Source organism: Rutidosis leptorrhynchoides, chromosome 9 (assembly GCF_046630445.1).
Source record: "Rutidosis leptorrhynchoides isolate AG116_Rl617_1_P2 chromosome 9, CSIRO_AGI_Rlap_v1, whole genome shotgun sequence".
In the NCBI taxonomy this organism is placed as follows: Eukaryota; Viridiplantae; Streptophyta; class Magnoliopsida; order Asterales; family Asteraceae; genus Rutidosis; species Rutidosis leptorrhynchoides.
Window position 1 is genome coordinate 373,634,744 of NC_092341.1, and position 20,342 is coordinate 373,655,085.

The 20,342-nt window shown below is 34.6% G+C and overlaps 1 protein-coding gene across 1 annotated transcript; it reads right to left on the reverse strand.

Annotated features, from left to right (window-relative positions):
- Positions 1–140: 140 nt before the first annotated feature.
- On the reverse strand, positions 141–18,538 carry LOC139866103 (probable inactive ATP-dependent zinc metalloprotease FTSHI 4, chloroplastic). The gene is made up of 17 exons (XM_071854237.1): positions 18,196–18,538; positions 17,533–17,788; positions 14,484–14,859; positions 14,077–14,335; positions 13,791–13,922; positions 13,115–13,189; positions 12,875–13,000; positions 12,672–12,781; positions 12,426–12,504; positions 11,624–11,761; positions 11,060–11,171; positions 10,763–10,926; positions 10,447–10,552; positions 10,065–10,141; positions 1,369–1,512; positions 747–897; positions 141–568 (listed from the first exon to the last, which is right to left on the reverse strand). The coding sequence occupies exons 1-16, from the start codon at positions 18,448–18,450 to the stop codon at positions 754–756; spliced, it is 2,553 nt and encodes an 850-aa protein (XP_071710338.1). The 5' UTR covers positions 18,451–18,538; the 3' UTR covers positions 141–568; positions 747–753.
- Positions 18,539–20,342: the final 1,804 nt, after the last annotated feature.

Genomic DNA, 20,342 nt, shown 5'->3' on the forward strand with positions numbered 1-20,342 from the left:
TTTATGGCATCTCAAAAATTGCGGTTAATTAAAAAAATAAAAGCCTAATAACCCATTAAACTAAACGTTTTACAGAAATATTTTTATTATATAAGAGATCTAAAAATCCTTGTTATTCAATAATAGTATAAGAAGCGCTTTTTGTTGAAATCTTTTATTATTTTTTTTAGTAATTTGTTTATGGTCTTATGGCATGTGGCCTCTGATATCTATGGGACGACACTGCTCCATATAAACAGAAGCATCGGTTAATTAACTGACCCAAGCATGCATATGCATGCATGCGTTAATACGAAGAATTTTCAAAAAGAATTCAATTCAATACAATACAATTTAAAACGTAGTACAAGATCTGATAGGGGGTACTTTCAATCGATTCACTCTCGGTATCCAAAACTTTTGAGGCCCAGCCCCGTCTGACAAAAGGTGTAGAACATCTCCATGGTTGGTTTGTAATTGTGGCAGCTGCTGCCATCAAGTTTAAGTTTGCTCTCTCTCAAGTATCCTTGGTGTATGTAATGTAGCTCACAAAAACAGATCTGTTGATGAACCATCTGGTTATTTTCCACTGCATAAGTAAATTTAGTGAGAATATGTAATTGAAATTTGTCTGTAAACACACAAACATTTATAAGTTTTTAATTGGTAACTGTTATTATAATACACTTAATTTATTATTTATAAAAGCCAAAAAAAAATTGTAATTTTTTCAGTCAAGTAGACACCAACCATAGAAAGGTACGTACACAAGAATCACAGAAAATGGCTGGCGATTAACACATGTGGTTTCTCCTTGTCTGCTTCGATTTCCTTTTTTGCCCCGTCTCTAATTTCCTGAACCCGTCTCTCCCAAATTTTATCAACTAGCTTCCACGTATCATCACTAACAACTTGAGTCTACACACATCGATTATGCATGCCACCCATTACATATAGATAAAACTTAAAACCATATTTAAAAACTGGAGGTGGCAATTTCGATTTGTTTTTTTTTTTTTATACTTGTAACGGGTAAAATATAGACAACTGTTAGCTTATAGGGTTGAAGAACAGATTTACCTTCGCTCAAAGTGTACTGGACTGATTTCAATGTATATAGCACTAGCAGCCTCTATGTAATTTTTGTGAATTAAATTGTAATATTATAATTAAAATACTATACTAGTTGTGTAACCATCCATATTTTACACACTTAACTTATGCCCTTAAGGCATATTTTACACACTTAACTACCCAATAATTACCTCCCATTCGGACATGTTGCCAAACATTTCTAACCAACCCGGTCATTCTGCCACCTCTAATAAATAAGGTGTAATCACATCACATGTATGTATGAAGTCTGCATTAACTAACTAACTAACTAACCTCCATTGGACGTGGGGCACCAAACGTTGCAAATCCAACATTGCCGGGTGCAAATGTGGCCCTACCAGGGAGTGAAGCTCCATGGATTCCCCATCTTCCAGCATATATCAGTGCACCATATTCATCAACAGGTGGAACAGTTGGCTAAATAAAATTGGATAAATGAAACCAATAGATAAGATGGTATGATATACATTCATGTGCAACTACAGCCATAAGCTGCAATAATAGCATGTAGAGAGAGATGCACATTCATTTTTAGTGTAGCTATGAATGAATTTCAATTAAATTATAATACCGATGTTTCAGTTTGACAAATAGCGTGTTAAGATTGAAGGTATTTCGTATGCCCGAGAGACATATTAAATTAATGTGGCTAATGTGTTATGATCCAAGTCGGGTCATACCCAATAACAAACTTACCGACACCTTATACGTATTTAATCTTAACGATTGGATCACTGATTAAATACGCGCCACTTGAACTTTAGAAAAATGGTTTTCTGAAATATTACTTGATGTGTACATATATATATATATATAAATTATGGAATGATTTATATAATATGGATTTAATTATTTATAGGTTAAATAATTAATAAATAATGTTACATTCTTTTATAAAATAGGTTTTATAAATAATGTACACATAATAAATAAAATGGTAGTTTTATAAAATGTATTTTGCAAAATCTCATTTTATAAAAGAAAACCATTTTATTTAAAACTTGCAAGTGGCATTGGTAGTAGGATTAAGCATGTCATTTGACTTGTCTTTTACTTGGTTTTCTCCATTCAAAATTGCATTTAACCAAGGCATTATGGGAGACCACCTAGACATGCATTCTACACATCAAAGCAAGTAAAAATTCTGCACAAAAAAACCTCCTACAGCTGCTGCCATTGCCGTGGGCTTTAGAGCTCTCCAAGGGGTTCAAAATTTGGTTTTTGCAAGTTTAATTCAAGTGTCATCAAATCCTAACCAAAGTACAAGGTGTTGGTAATAAGTTTGGGGTATAACAACTTGAGGTTTCATACTTTTGGAGCTCCATTCATCATCATCATCTTCATCATCTTGTAACCTCCTAACTTGGAGTAGGTACTTTTCTTTACTAGCACTCTTATATTTGTAAGTATATTTCTAGACTTGATCTATTTTGGAATTCATGTTTAAAAGGTTAAACTCATATTGATTTGTTTATGTAAAATTGCTTCTGCTACACTTTTAAAATCGGGTTTTGACATGCATGTTAATATAACTTGTTAATATGATGAATTCCAACAATGGTATCTAGAGCCGAGGTCATAGAAATATGCTTCTTGTATTTGGCTTTAAAACCCATTTAGATTACATTCTAGTAACATGCATGAAATTAGAATGTAAAAAATTTTGGGTTTTGGGTGGGGTGCCTTTTTGGCCGAATTTTTGGGGCTTCCAAAAGGGTTTGGAGCTTCAAATTTGGTCAAGTTTTGTTGTTTGTTGTTGTTCACAATCAAGCCTAGACCTTATGTTTGGATGTGTGAATGTTTGGTTGCATTTCAATTGATTGTAATATTCATTCATTTGGTTTGTAATATTGTAATAATTTTTTTTTTGTAATTTGGTGATGTAATTTATTTTATCTTGGTATGTAAAATATATTAGGATGTAATTTCTTTTTCCTAAAAAAAAAATGTATTAGGTTGTATATTTTTTGTAAAAAGAAATGAAGATTCAAGATGATGAAGAAAATCACAAGATGGAGCATATGGATGCAAGAGTTAGTGGGAGATTTTAAAAATCTCTTACTTTGTGATTTAACCCTTTACCGGTGACACTTGTTTTCGGCTAAACAAGTGTCCACCACTTTGGCTTGATTATGAACATTGTTGTTATGCATGCTTGTATGATTATTATGTTTGTATGCTTGGTTGGTACAAGAAAATCACATGTTAACAACTTGCAAAACGACATTATAATTGGTTATATTAAAAACAACAAAAGGACACTAATAAATGGTTATTAAGAACAAGATGATAATGTATATAAAATGGTTTATATCAAGTAATTGGTTTTATTACTAAGACATAAAATAGGTTTTTCATAATGTACTATACACCAAATGCATGTTGGTGTATGGCAATATGTTTTCTTAAACTAGAATAAAGAAAACCGAAAATCCCTTTAAAACTAAAACAAGGTAAACAAGTTTAACGCCATCCTTTTGTGGGACACTTAAACATAGTAGGGAACTCATAATGGGATAAAGGTCACCTAACCGTTATGAGCTAACTAATATGGTTAAGGTAAAATTCGCATGCTTGTGGGATAAAGGTCACCTAACCACTTGTATGTTAATTTTACATGTTTACACAAGTAGGACGACTTGATTTGGGAATCATGAACTTAGGGTCACCGAAGCATGAGGAACAAATAGGCGTTGATGAGATAAATATGCCATGCAAAAGGATTGCATGATCCCATATTTTAGAAGTTGCAAAAGGATTGCAATTGTCATATAAATGACTACCTAGCTAAATCAAATAACGGGATAAAGGTCACCTAACCGAAATTTGATTTACCGTTGGATTCTAATATTTAATAAGTCAATTAAAATTTAAAAGGGTATTGTTTATTAAATTTAAAATCGATACTTAAATAAACTTTGTTAAATTTTGTAGATGGCCGCCAATAACAACATGCAAAACGCACCTATTAACTTGAACAACCTATCGTTAAGGTCACTCCTAGAGAAAGACAAACTCAACCATACGAACTTTATGGATTGGTTCCGCAATCTTAGGATTGTCCTCAAACTTGAGGATAAGGCGTATGTGTTGGAAGACCCCATTCCCGATCAACCCGACGAGGATGATACGGAAGGCATGGCTTATTGGGATAAGTATTGCGCCGATTCGGTGCAAGTCGCTTGCCTAATGCTTGGGACTATGATACCCGAACTCCAAAAGGATTTCGAGCATCATACTGCATACGACATGATCACGCAATTGAAGGAGATGTTCCTTCAACAAGCACGTGTCGAGCGCTTCGAGACCGTTCGAGCGCTTCATGCATGTCGTATGGATGACTCCCAATCCGTTTCATCTTATGTCCTTAAGATGAAAAGCCTCATTGATCGCGCAAACCGTCTTAATCTCAACATATCTAATGAGCTAGCCACGGATCTTATCCTAAACTCCTTGTCAAAGAGGTTTGACCAATTTGTAATTAATTACAATATGAATGGGATGGATAAGACCATTGGTGAACTTCATGGCATGCTTAGGACGACGGAAACTAGCATGGGTAAGAGGGCTTCACCCGTGCTAATGATCAATGATGGTGGGTCCAAAGGTAATAACACCTCTAAGCCAAAGGCGGCTAAGAGAAAAGGACCCGCCCATCAAGGCAAGGGAAAGGGGAGGATGGTTACCCCAACCAAAAACAAGAACAAGAAGCAAAAGGTTGCCGGACAAGCAAACCCCAAGGAAGACCCGTGCTTCGGTTGTGGTGAAATGGGTCACTGGAAACGCAACTGCCCGGTCTACCTTAAGGAGTTGAAGGAAAAGAGGGATGCGGGGCAATCCTCAGGTAATATATATATGGTATATATAGAACTTAATATTACTTCTTCTAATACATGGGTATTAGACACTGGATGTGGAACTCACATTTGCAATTTTTTGCAGGTGTTCAAAAGAAGTAGCAAGCAAGCGGGAACATCAAGTCTCTTTATGGGTAATGGAGCCAAAGTGCAAGTGAAGGCTCAAGGAGACTTTGTATTAAAGCTTCCAAGTGGTTTGGAACTTATTTTGAACAATGTTTTGTATGCACCGGATTTATGTCGAAACATTATTTCAATTTCCCGTTTAAAACAATGTGGTTTTTATCTTAATTTTGTTAATGATGATATCCACGTTTATTTAGATAATGTATTCTATTTTAAGGCTTCGCCTTCAAATGGAATTTATGAATTGGTTCATGATGATACATCATCTAGTAGCTCAATATACCATACTAGCACCAAGAAACTCAAAAGGGATTTGAGTGATTCCTACTTATGGCATTGTCGCCTTAGTCACATAAACAAGAACCGAATGCGTACACTTCAAAAGAATGGACTCTTGAAATCAAATGAGATGGACTCGCTTGATGTATGTGAATCTTGTTTACAAGGCAAAATGACTAAAGCACCTTTCAAAGGGACCTATGAAAGGGCTAAAGATTTATTGGGATTAATACATTCGGATGTATGTGGACCCTTTAAACCCATGACTAGGAATTGTGAAAGATACTTTGTTACTTTCATTGATGACTTTAGTCGTTTCGGATATGTCTACTTATTAAGACATAAGGATGAAACTTTTGAAGCATTCAAAGAGTATCAAAACGAAGTACAAAATCAACTCAATAAGACAATCAAGGTACTTCGTACCGATAGAGGAGGTGAATACCTAAGCGATGCTTTCTAAGATCATCTTAGGAGTTGTGGGATTATCTCACAACTTACTCCACCAGGAACACCCCAACTTAATGGGGTTTCCGAAAGGAGGAACCGAACCCTAATGGATATGGTTCGATCTATGATGGCAAGAAGCTCGTTACCTCTATTATTTTGGGGTTATTGTCTAAGCTCCGCGGCTCGTATTTTAAATATGGCCCCAACCAAGAAAGTGGAACGAACTCCTCACGAGATGTGGTTTGGAAAACCTCCTTCTCTATCATACTTGAAAGTATGGGGATGTGAAGCTTATCCTAAGCGCTATGATGCTAATAAGTTGCATGCTCGATCCACGAAGTGTATCTTCATAGGATATCCCAAGGATGATATGGGATACTATTTCTATGATCCGACCGAGCAAAATGTATTTGTTGCTCGAAAGGCGGAATTCCTTGAAACAAAGTTCCTAATGGAAGGTAATAGTGAAAGGAAGATAGATTTTGAAGAGGTTCAAGATCAAGTAGATGATACACAATTGGTTGACACTAGCACTCAACATGAAAATGTTGAGAATGATCAAGTGGTTGATCAAAGTATACAAGACGTTCGAAGATCTAGTAGGATTAGTAATCCTCCCGAGAGATATGGGTTTCTCATGGATGGTTGCTATGTGGTTGATTTGGATGAACCCACAAACTACAAAGATGCTTTATCAAGGATCGATAAAGACAAATGGCAGGAAGCCATGAACGCCGAGATGCAATCCATGTATGACAACCAAGTTTGGGAACTTGTTGCGCAACCTCCTAGCTCTAGGCTAGTTGATTGCAAATGGATTTTCAAGAAGAAAACCGACATACATGGAAACTTGGATACATATAAAGCTAGACTTATAGCAAAAGGTTTCACTCAAACTCAAGGGGTTGACTATGATGAAACTTTTTCGCCTGTGGCAATGCTAAAGTCTATTAGGATATTATTTGCCATTGCTGCTCATTATGATTATGAAATATGGCAAATGGATGTCAAGACCGCTTTCCTAAATGGATATCTTGTGGAAGATGTCTATATGGTTCAGCCTGAAGGTTTTGTTGATCCGAAATATCCTAAAAAGGTATGCAAGTTAAAGAAGTCAATCTACGAATTGAAACAAGCATCTAGAATGTGGAATCATCGTTTTAATGAGGAGGCTGAGAAATTTGGCTTCATCAAAAATGGTGATGAAGCTTGTGTATACAAGAAAGCTAGTGGGAGCACTATCATGTTCCTTGTACTATATGTGGATGATATAGTGTTATTTGGAAATGATATTCCGGCAATGCAAGGAGTTAAAACTTGGCTAAGTAAATGCTTCTCCATTAAGGATCTTGGAGAAGCACAATACGTTTTGGGGATTGGGATCTACAGGAATAGATCCAAGAAACTGATAGGTTTTAATCAAAGTGCATACATTGAAAAGGTCTTGAAAAGGTTCAAGATGGAGAACTCTAAGAGTGGTTTGGTACCTATTCAAAGAGGAACGCCTCTCAGTTCATCTCAGTGCCCTACCACGAAAGATGAGTTCATCTCAGTGCCCTACCACGAAAAATGTTCAAGATGGAGAACTCTAAGAGTGGTTTGGTACCTATTCAAAGAGGAACGCCTCTCAGTTCATCTCAGTGCCCTACCACGAAAGATGAGTTCATCTCAGTGCCCTACCACGAAAGATGAGTTCATCTCAGTGCCCTACCACGAAAGATGAACAAGAGAGAATGAAGAGAGTCCCTTATGCATCTGTTATTGGGTCAATCATGTATGCAATGATATGCACTAGACCGGATGTGTCATGCGCCCTAAGCTTGACAAGTAGATACCAGAATAACCCAGGAAACAGTCATTGGATTGCGGTTAAAAGTATATTGAAATACCTTAGGAGGACTAAGGATATGTTTCTAATATATGGATCTGGTGAGGAGGAACTTGCTGTAAAGGGTTACGTGGACGCGAGTTTCCAAACTGATCGAGATGATTCTCGATCACAATCCGGTTATGTCTTCACGTTAAATGGAGGTGCGGTCTCTTGGAAGAGTTCAAAACAGGATGTTGTTGCATTATCCACTACAGAGTCGGAGTACATTGCCGCCTCATTGGCAGCTCAGGAAGCTGCATGGATGAAGAAATTCATCGACGACTTAGGAGTAGTCCCTTCCATTCAGGACCCTCTTGAGATCTTTTGTGACAACGAGGGTGCGATTGCTCAAATCAAAGAACCTCGTGCTCACCAAAAGACCCGTCACATTGAGCGGAGATTCAACTACATAAGGGATGAAGTTGAAAAGGGAAAGATATGTATTCGCAAAGTTCACACAGATCTTAATATAGCGGATCCTCTCACGAAGCTCTTACATGGATCAAAACATACAGGACATGTTTGTGCATTAGGGCTTCGATATTCTAGTGATTGGTCATGATCTGTTTTATGTATTGTAACGGAACGAATTAGTTCAAACTCATTAATAAAATTATGGTATTAATTTAATTTTGAGTTATGTTCCTATTTTGCATATTTTATCCATGAATAAATAATTATTCTAAATTCCGTAGTTGATCACATTTGTGGGAACAAGTGTGAGGTTTAGACTATTATGAACTTGGATTGGTATACATTCACGGGATGAATGTGGGGCAAGGTTGCAACCAAGGTTCATAGATATTTGTGGGATACAAATATTGGAAGACCCGCCCTCAAGATTTACTGAATGGAGCCTTTGTGGTTGATCACATGTAATCTTGAGTAAAGGCGAATATCATTGTATCCTCTGACCTGAGATACATATTGGGTTCGGATATCCACCAGGTATTGTGCCTTGATTCTCTCCTTCGCTATTCTGAAATATGGTAGTTCATAAGGAAGAGCTCAGGTATAATGCAAGGTATATATTTAGGACGTATGTAGTCAAGATGGAATTTGTCCCTCTTATTCGTTGAGAGTCAGATGTCTAAGGCCTGATAAAGTTAAATCTAGAAGAGAGTGATCACTCTGTGTCTCTTGGATTTAACATGACATCTAGGACGAAAGGATAAAATGAAAAATTCACCTATTCATATTCGAGATGGGAACTCGAAAAGGATGATGTTGTTGAATGGCACAAAGTCATAACATATTGGGGGTGATGGACGGTCGTTAGGTGGTATCCATCACTTGCATTAATCTCTTATATTTCTCGTGCAAGTGGGAGATTGAAGGTATTTCGTATGCCCGAGAGACATATTAAATTAATGTGGCTAATGTGTTATGATCCAAGTCGGGTCATACCCAATAACAAACTTACCGACACCTTATACGTATTTAATCTTAACGATTGGATCACTGATTAAATACGCGCCACTTGAACTTTAGAAAAATGGTTTTCTGAAATATTACTTGATGTGTACATATATATATATATATAAATTATGGAATGATTTATATAATATGGATTTAATTATTTATAGGTTAAATAATTAATAAATAATGTTACATTCTTTTATAAAATAGGTTTTATAAATAATGTACACATAATAAATAAAATGGTAGTTTTATAAAATGTATTTTGCAAAATCTCATTTTATAAAAGAAAACCATTTTATTTAAAACTTGCAAGTGGCATTGGTAGTAGGATTAAGCATGTCATTTGACTTGTTTTTTACTTGGTTTTCTCCATTCAAAATTGCATTTAACCAAGGCATTATGGGAGACCACCTAGACATGCATTCTACACATCAAAGCAAGTAAAAATTCTGCACAAAAAAACCTCCTACAGCTGCTGCCATTGCCGTGGGCTTTAGAGCTCTCCAAGGGGTTCAAAATTTGGTTTTTGCAAGTTTAATTCAAGTGTCATCAAATCCTAACCAAAGTACAAGGTGTTGGTAATAAGTTTGGGGTATAACAACTTGAGGTTTCATACTTTTGGAGCTCCATTCATCATCATCATCTTCATCATCTTGTAACCTCCTAACTTGGAGTAGGTACTTTTCTTTACTAGCACTCTTATATTTGTAAGTATATTTCTAGACTTGATCTATTTTGGAATTCATGTTTAAAAGGTTAAACTCATATTGATTTGTTTATGTAAAATTGCTTCCGCTACACTTTTAAAATCGGGTTTTGACATGCATGTTAATATAACTTGTTAATATGATGAATTCCAACAAAGATAGCATAACAAGTTATGCTTTTTAGATGGATGAAAGTATGCTCGTAAATAATAACTATTATGTTATTAAATAAATAAATGAAAACAGTTTGAAATATACCTGAGATATCCGAGGGGTGCTTTTGTATATACTCCAAATTTCATCAGCTTCGATTTCTCCCTTCTCAAGTAATCTATCTGTAACCATACAATGTTTTATTACTAGCCATAAGTAGTACTGATCATTGATTGATTGATTGATGCAACTATTTCATTTATGGATGATTTATTACGGGTGGGTTGGGTAACAATTAAAACAGGTAGGTAGGTAGGTAGTTTATATATACTACAAGTCATAATATAATACACCTCCAGTGATTTTGTATGCGTATGTGAATGTTTATGAAACTTTTGTTTTTAAGTATTTGGTTACCTTGAAGAATATTTCATTACTTTATCAACAAGATTTCAAACATCATATCAAATACAACAAACACACCAACCTGTGATCTCTTCTACAGCAGAATAATATTCTCTTAAGACAGAATAACATTTTTCCATGGCAAAACGCATGTATTCATCTTTTAGTGCTTCCAGTTTGGCTGCAAGCTATGAAAGATGACAACTCAATTATTAAAGTGTTTAAAAAATAATGGAACTCTATCACATTACAATAAAATATTGAGCATATACAATGCAGATGAACCGACTGTCAAAACTGGAAACTAAAAATACCAAAATACGACGATGACGACGACGATGATGATACTAGATCAAAATCAAATCGTATGAGTGAAGGATAAAACAGAAGTAACTCACATTTGGGACTAAATCATGTTTTTTGCGATAGTAGGCGTTCCCAAATGAAGTCATTCCAGACTGAAGGATCAAAAACTCAGCATGCATTGAAGCTTCTAATGTAGCCTTTGCAGATATCCAGCATAAATTCTCTAATCCAAACATTTCTTCTTCAATTACTCTGGCTATATAAGTAGGGAAAGGATTACAAGTCATACTTATATAAAAATGGCATGGCATGGCATGGCATGGCATTTAGGTTAGTTTATCTAGAAGAAGAAAGAAAAGAATGGAGGTTATATGTATATATTTACGTACGAGCACATGCACGGACTATGGAGTTCACATAATCTGATTTCCTCTTAAATACCCTTCCTGAAATCTCTATGTAGCGCATGTTTGATTGACTCTTAACAGAATTGATATCTGTCTGCGTATCAGGAAATTTATTGAATTTGTCAACATAACAGGACTCGTGAACTAGCAGCAACCATATTATAATGAGAGACACTAACTAGAGGTGGCAATAAGGCGGTTGGGTTATGGAAACCAGTGATCTTTTGGTACAAATCGTGCCAGGTTGGCTTGACCCTAGTTACTTTTTGTCCAAGATTTAAATTACAAAAAGGCTATTTTTTCCAATAAAAAAACAACTTTAACTATGTATAAAACAAAATAAGAGATTTGATGAGTTAAATACACACTATGGCTGGCAACTTTCAACCCAACTATGTTGTTAAGCTAATTTTGTCGCTTTTCACCTTTGAATCCCTAGTATAGAAGATCAAACAAAACACAAATTGACCCATTCATAAATAAATGGGTAGGAAAGGCCACCTCTATAATAGACGATATGACTATATGTAATGTAATTATTATTACCCCCATGAAAGGACGGTGGGGATCTGGAAAGTAGCATGCAAGAACCGAAACAGCTGCTTCTCTATACGCCAACCTCAGTTTTAGCTCCTCTGGGACTTCACTTCTATCTTCATGACCGGTTTCAAATGTTCCTTTTTGCTGCAATTTCCATAAATAAATAAATAAACATTATTATCTATCTATCTATTAGCCGAATGATGGGACGGACATATATACAACAATAACAATACCCAATCCCGCGCCTGCGAGGTATGGGGGAGGTAAGATGTAGACAATCCTTCCTCTACCCTAAAATAGAAGAGAAGTCGTTTCCTTAACCACGAGTCAAGAAAAGGAAATCTCCACCCACAGTAAAGAAAATTCATCCCCCTCTCTACTCCAGGGTAGAGAGATTGCTTCCGTGAGGACCTCCGGCTAAAAAAGAATTTTTTATTTTTAAATAGATAGATAGATAAAAAAAAAAAAAAAAAAAAAAAAAAAAAAAAAAAAAAAAAAAAAAAAATAAATAAAAATAAAAAATAAAATAAAAATAAAATACAAATAATAAATAAAAAAAGTAAAAAAAAAAATAAATAAAAATAGATAAGTAAAAATAAAATAAATAAATATATAGATAAATAATATATAGATAAATAATAATAATAAAAATAAAATGTAATAAAAATAAAAATAATAATAATAATAATAATAATAAAAAAAAAAAAAAAAAAAAAAAAAAAAAAAAAAAAAAAAATATATATATATGGGACGGACATATATATTTTTGATTTTTCTTCATAACTTTAAAGATATATAAATATACCCTTTTCAAGGCCTCAAGAAGTTCATCTCGTCCTATGTAGTCCAAGTCCTTTCGGGCAGTCAAAATACCAGCTTCATTCCTGTTGAATTAAATTAATTAATTAATTAATTAATTAATTAATCAATTGTTAGCTTCTAACAATTTTGAGTGCTCACCCAATCTGCCTTTTCATAGATCTTACCACCTGTATATTTATATTATTATTAATAATAATAATAGTACATCATCATACATCAATGAACTTACAGTATATTCTGCAGTTCTGCCCCAGTAAAATCTTCTGTTTTTTTGGCAATTTCCAGCAATAAAGTTTCCTTCTCTTCCTCGGAACGAAAATATTTGTTCTTCGCATGGACCTAGTGTAGTAGGATATAATCAATCAATCAATCAATGATACTTGAGAAAAATCAGAATAGTAAAATAATTTAACGTAAATTATGTATGCATACCTGTAATATAGCAAATCTACCATCTTTAGATGGAAGGCCAACCCTTATTATCTTATCAAAACGGCCTTTCCTCAAAAGAGCAGGATCCAGAATATCCAGTCTATTGGTTGCTCCGATAACTAACACCTACATACCAACCAACCAAATGTTCAACTTAATATTCCACAACCGCCAACTGTTCGTTCATATCATATAAGTTTTAATTATTATACTAAAACATTAGAAATGAAATATATATACTTGAGATGTCGACTCTTTGAAACCATCCATTTCTGTTAATATCTGAAGCAGACCTTGTTCCCGCTCTGCACCACCCTATTAATTTTTAAGTATATACCATAAACACCATTGTCAAAGCACAGTTTGGCACACATATGTATGTGTGTGATATCTGTATATATGTATGTGTATCTATGTATATCATATGTATCAGCGGATCTGAGACATACATAAATGTACTTATGTATGTATACACACATTGTAATGATTGCCTACATCTATGCATGCATGCATACATACCAATGCGTGTAGCAATACATTCCTATGTAAGCATATAGACATAGCATGTACAGACACACACATTAATTAAAAAATGTAAACATATGTGCATCTGATACCTTCAGTATATATATGTTGTCTAACAAAGCAATGATGTTAAACACAAATAAAATTAAGAGATTAAATAAATGAATTAAGACAGAAGGTTAAATGGAGTGGATCTGTAGTTATGATTGAATAGACTAAGTGTAATTTTATATTTTAGTACTTTTGTTGACTACTATCTTTTCATTTATAGGTGAGTGTTATCGATATCTTTCGCCCAGGACCATATTTGACCATTATCCATCTCTGTTTTCATAAGTAGAGTAGTTTTTAACAAAGAAGAAAGTAGGGTGGGGTGGGTGGGTTAGCGTACCCCGCCGATATCAGGGCCACCACGCTTGCTACCAATAGCATCTATCTCGTCAATAAAAATAATTGAAGGAGCAAATGATCTTGAACTAGCAAAAAGGTCCTTGACACGAGATGCTGCAACCCCAACAAACATCTGCATAGGATTCGTAAAGTTCGTTAGTTAGTTAGTTAGTTAGTTAGTGACTCATGTACTTGTATGAATTGTCTCTAGCGAGTCAAACATGTAAAAAAAAAAAAAAAAAAAGAAGAGAGGAAAAAAGATAGATAAGGTGGTTTCATTGAATGACCTCGACAAAATCAGTCCCATTGGCTGCAAAAAAAGGAAGACCTGCTTCACCAGCTATGGCTTTGGCTAGAAGAGTTTTACCAGTTCCAGGTGGGCCATGAAGTAAGACACCCTTAGGACAGTAAATCCCCTTATTTTGGAATTCTTCATCATTCTTTAATATTCGCACAATCTCCTGCAATTCCCTCTTTATATATTCCTGACCTGCAAAATCATCAAATGACACACCAGTCGTCTCTTCTGCTGATATAAATTTTGCCCTGCAACACAATTTATTACAACAACAACAACAACAATGTCATTATTTATTACTATATTATACTCAATATAATAATAATAATATAATATGCGGGGGTTTACATATCTAAATTATTTTTATTATTATTATTATTAGAATTAACAACTTACCGACTCTCGCCTAATGATCCAAGTGCCTGGTTCTTTACAGGCTGTCTTATCTGTTTAGGGGGAGTTCCCAAATCACAAGGTATTAACCTGGCATAAATAGGTCTCATGATATTGTCAATCCATACATACAATCCTATAGCAAGAGCAAGTCGCATCGACCACACAACAATAGTAGCAACACTAGAATAGACTTGCGCTGGAACTGTATTCACATTTAGGACATCAACATTCACCATTTGTTGATGCAACTTTTGCCAAACATCATTCCAGCTATCGACGGGCATACGCTCAACTATGTGCCTCCGAAAAACAATATCCTTGTGGTCCGAATCACTTTTAGATTCACCACCCTCCTTAGTAGAATATGGTAGAATCACTGTAAAGCAAAGCAGTAAATAAAGTATTTGTCAATAAAAAGACAGATTTTAACAGATTATTGAAGGATAAGAAAAAGTTAATGTAAGCAAACAGGTATTTTGCAACAAGTAGAACAATGGTGACTAGATGGTTGTATGGACCCTACTCGATTTGTTTGTGGAATTTATTAAATAAAACATAATATAATTAATAAAATTAAATGAAAATTTTGGAAGGAAATAAAAAAAAAGGACTTTGGCACAAATATTCACCTCAACAATACAATACATCCAAACACCCCCTCTCTACACCTTCCCTTCATTTAAGCTACAAGAAAACATATTAACACATGTGAACACCTTTGTTCTTAACTAAGGGCACCTTGTTGAGTGCAACGCACCACATCTCAAACAGTACAATCTTCCCTATCGCGTAAGGGTGTAATTGCCCTAACCCTACGCCAAAATGATCTAAAACGCCCAAAAAGAAGTCGAAGGGGGCACCCTAAAATTGTCATGCTTAAACGCATGCTCATATATAGCTACCTTGTTCTCCGGCGGTGAATGAGCACGTTGATTAGACTGGGGAGGCACCGGATTATACTGTGCTAGCGGTGGGTATTGTTTAACTAAAGAATCAATATGCTTCTGCTCTATAATAGAAACTACACTATCTACATATGTCTCGTTAGCCTTAGTCATTTTCTATGAGTAATCGGAGAACGACTAACCTTTAGATGTTGGCCGGAATGTTGGAATTTGATCGGAATTCAAACAGGCAGCGTATTGAGGAAGCTTGATGCAGAAAAATGGAAATGTGGGAGAAACAGGTCTATTTATAGTGCATCTTGGGGGTCATGGGGTGATACAGGTTTCATCGTGGCTGTACACGTGTAACGCAATCAACGATTGATGTTTTTTGCACGCGCGTGGGCGCCAGTTCGATGTGTCCTGTGTTGAGCGCGTGGCTCACACGCGCCTGCCAAGCTGCCACTTTACGTCTTGTCATCCGAATGGGTTTCTGTGACAGTGACAGGCATTTAATGACATCGAAACGCACGCGGAAAATTAAATGCTAGCCGTTTTCTTGTTTTTTCTTTTTCGCTTAATAGTTTGATATCATATGTCTTGCGTCATATAACATCAAACTGGGGGACATAATGATACCGCAACCCGCATGCGCATTCCATCCGCATGCGGGCCCTTGATAGCATGCGAATGCGTATACCTTGTATGCGGTATGCGGCATGCGGTTATGTGTCGAATGTCTTTGTTCCCGGTACGGCAGTTACTTGGTCATCAAGTCAATATCTTTTCCATAATTATATCCGTGATTCGGGGGAGTTAGTTATGGACGAGATTATCATTATCTTAGATGATTCTAGAATTAGGGTTTGCCTATATATACAAACCCTTATTATCATCAATCACACAACAGCGTTACGGAATAATCATCAATCACACATCTTACGTAACCAGCATCATCTCTCGTCTTCTCAAGGCTAACAGGTTAGTTCTTTGTCGACTAGCACCTACAGCCTTTATATGGGGCCTTCTGATCAGCGAACGTTATCGAAGGTGGACTTAATCACTTAGCCACCCCGCCGACATCATCATGCCGGCCAGGGTTATTCACGGTAGCCGGACCGGAGAGCCTTGTTCTAAGATCCTTAAACCTCACTTTACGCATTGAACAGGCATATTAACCCTATGGTTAAAATATGCATGATCAAAAACATATTAACACATGTGAATATAGAGCGCTGTTTCTACCATTTTGTATCGTATGAATTGATGTTCGATAGAACCAAGTCCTCAAAACCAAAATTTTCTGGTCCTTTTTTTCTAAATACATCAAATTCTTGTCGCCGTTGAACAAAAAAATATACATCAAATTCCACCATCCAATGTTTTAAGTCAAAAGTCTTATGTGAAGGGGATACCGTGTGAGTATGAGTATATGGTACGGTATACTAACCTGTGGGTCTATACAATAGAGTAGTACATATTTATGTAACATACACCTCAATTTGAAGTCCAAAAATTCAATCATTCATAATTAAAGAATACCACATGTCTATAGCACATTAGCGACATGTTCACGAGCAGGGGCTATTATAGTTGGCCATAAAATGTTTGCAAGTATGACGACCAATTTATGAATAGGTTGAATACCACAAGATTACTACGAAGAGAAGCAATAACTAATAAGAATGATGTATACGTATATGGCTGCGCATATGTATTCGTGTTAAAAACTCAATCTAAATCCTAAATCTAAACCCTAAATCTAAACCCTAAACCCTAAATTTCTAAACCCTAATATCTAAACCCTAATATCTAAACCCCAATAGCTAAAACCTCAAAATACGCTCGAAAAACACGATAATTGTTATATATTACTTCTTCGAGCGTTTTCCCGCCAAAATAAAAACGTTTATCACAAAGTGTCTCTACTAAATGTTCATATTTTCATCTCATCTATAATGTTCGTGAACAAAGTTTTTTCAAAAAACGAACAAAAAAAAAAAAAAAAACTTCCCCCCGCTTCCCCCCGAATGGTTACTTCCCTCTTGATCCTATCACTATATATATATATATATATATATATATATATATATATATATATATATATATATATATATATATATATATATATATATATATATATATAGTAAAAATGAAACCTTAACCTGATACTGTCTGCCCGTAATTTGAGTACTCCATAAATCGAACATTATTTGAATCAAGGAGCTTTAAGAAATCACTATAGTCGATCTTGTGTGAGGTTTCAGGGTCCCACTCTGTTCCCTTTAACTTTTGTTGCATGGTCAACAGCGTCCTGCTCCAATTTGAAGCCATCACAAGCTGTCTTTCTAACTGTGTATTAGCCTTCCTATCAAGTTCTTCGATTTTATTGATCCGTTCTTTCTCTGTCTCCTTCAGCTTCTATAACACACAGTCATTTTATTACTGTATTCAGTAAAAGTTCAAGTATAGCTCTCTATCTATCCCTCTATACGTATAATAAAATATAATATAATATTTAGAAAAACATGTCACCTGATATCTTTCAATAATACATAATAAAGAGGTGAAACTAAAGAAGACGTATATCTTTATTACGTGATATTTTTAGAGTACGGATTCACCAATGAGTCCCTCAATACACAATGAAAACTGCTGTTTAATAATAATTGGGCGGATTTCAGGTAACCATATATAAACAGAACTGGTAGCAGAATATATATAACTATAACATTAACATTAACATAACAATTTATAATTAAAATGTAAACTAGTTAAAGGCATATATCAATACGTAATAAAGAGTTGAAGTTAGTGATAAAACCAACCTCAAACAGCTGCAAAGACTCAGAATCGCCCTCTTGTTGTTGTTGTTGTTGGGAAGGAAGAGCAGAATTAGAAGCCCTAATTTTGAAGTCGATTTTGGGGGAATGATGATGATGATTACGATGATAAAGTTTTGATCTTTTTGTGTTGTTGAACAATATTAATACAGATGAAGATGATGAGGATGAAGATAAGCGAAAAGTAGGTTTAACAACTAGGGTTTTAGTACAAGGGCATAAAGATAAAGAAGAAGACATATTTGTTGGTGTCAAGAATTGAATTGAAGATATGAAATCGAGTTTCTAGCTGCAGTGAAACGGAGGACGGCAGCCTTTGCTTGTAGTCACTCACCTATCAACTGTATTAAAACTACAGCGAATAAATCATTACTTATATATGTTGTAAACGGCTTCAGTTACGTTGTAAACGGCGTCAGTTACGTCCGTTGCATTATTGTTACGTCCGTTGCATTATTGTGTCTAACTAGTAGTTTTATATTATTATTATTACTAGTATTATTGGAAAGTAATATTATTAATATTATCATTAGTATTATGTTATAAATATTAGTATTATTAGGATTGACATAAGTATTATTATTATTATTATTATTATTAATATTATCATTTTCATTAATATAATTATCATAACCGGTATTATATTATTAAAGATTAACATAACTATTATTAAAAGTATTATTACTTTTAATCTATCATTTTGTTAAAACTACTATTAATACTATCATTATTTTTACTAATGATTGAATTTTATACCATAATGATCAAAATAAATAAATATAGTTAATTTAAAAATTATGGAATTTTTCTGAACACTTTTTTTCGCCACTAATTTTAAATAATGCACGTTACACCGTCCGTGAAAAGAAACAAATTATATTCACGAGTGGATTACTATTAAATCAGGATTCGTTGATTGATTACCATTATGATATTATATTATTTTATTATTTGTTTTACTTTACAACATTGACTCCTTTATCATAATATATATGTATGTATATGTATATTCATAGAATTGATGCACTGAATTCACATCCCTCAATTTCTTATATCGATAGAAACATGATTATTCTTTTAATTATCTTTCTCTCATTCAATTGTTCAACATGTAACACAAACCTAACCAAACCCATGAATCCATTCACGCACATAAACCGTAACTCATCATCTTCGTTGATCACCTTGAATAACTATCACAAAATCACGATCACCACCATCATCACTTGCATTTTTTTTTTTTTTTGTGTTTCTCTCTTTCGTTTTCTGATTATGAGTATCGTGCAAGACAACCTCTAACCACCACTCTCGCCATATCTCTCTATATCTCACTTTATACATCGTGAACCACCCTAATACCACTTCTTATTCTCTGTTTCTTTATCCACAAACCAACACCCATCATTATAACCCAAACCGCTACTACTTGTTTAGTAATTTGATCAAACAAAGCCATAATCGAGACCTTATGTAGTATTACTATTCGTGAAATCAAGAAAATCACCACCTTCTTCAAGTCACCACCAACACGTAACGAAAACCGAAGGCATGCTTCATGCATCATGTTTTTAATCGATTACCGTTATACCACCATTTTTTCAACCTCAATAAATTGAAACCCAACAAACCTACCTACTGAGTCGAAGAGTAACCATTAATTTATGATGGTTACGCTGCTACAGCAGCTCCTGCTGAATATATGTTTTCTTCTTGCAATCGTTAACCAATAACTATCTTCCTCTCCCTCTCTAAAACTCTTTTTCGTAAATCATCAAACGTTATGGTTGTTGTTTCGGTTTAAAACAGAAAGACAGGGTCTTGGGTTAAGGTCTTGGTTTAAAACAGAAATAAATTTAAATGCGCTGTAAAACAGAAAGACACAATATAGCAATTGGTTAAGGTTATGGTGGATGAATGAGTGGTCTTGGGTTCGAGCCGGACAAGGGTATTTTATTTTTTTGGAGCTTTTATTGTGAGGTATTCAAAATCCTTTTTGTTATTATCATTATTATTATTATTTTTGTTATTATTATTATTATTATTATTATTAATTATTGTTATTATTACTAATATTATCATTATTAGTATTAAGTATTATCACTAAATAATATTATTATTATTAACATAAATAT

What these genes read in the sequence shown, in the direction of transcription:
- LOC139866103 (XM_071854237.1), bottom strand. Translation starts at nt 18,450, where the DNA reads ATGTCTTCTTCTTTATCTTTATGCCCTTGTACTAAAACCCTAGTTGTT. An exon ending in ATGGGACTGATTTTGTCGAG is followed by an intron (nt 13,923 to 14,076) that starts GTCATTCAATGA and finishes AATCCTATGCAG; the next exon opens with ATGTTTGTTGGGGTTGCAGC. An exon ending in TCAAAGAGTCGACATCTCAA is followed by an intron (nt 13,001 to 13,114) that starts GTATATATATTT and finishes GTTGGTATGTAG; the next exon opens with GTGTTAGTTATCGGAGCAAC.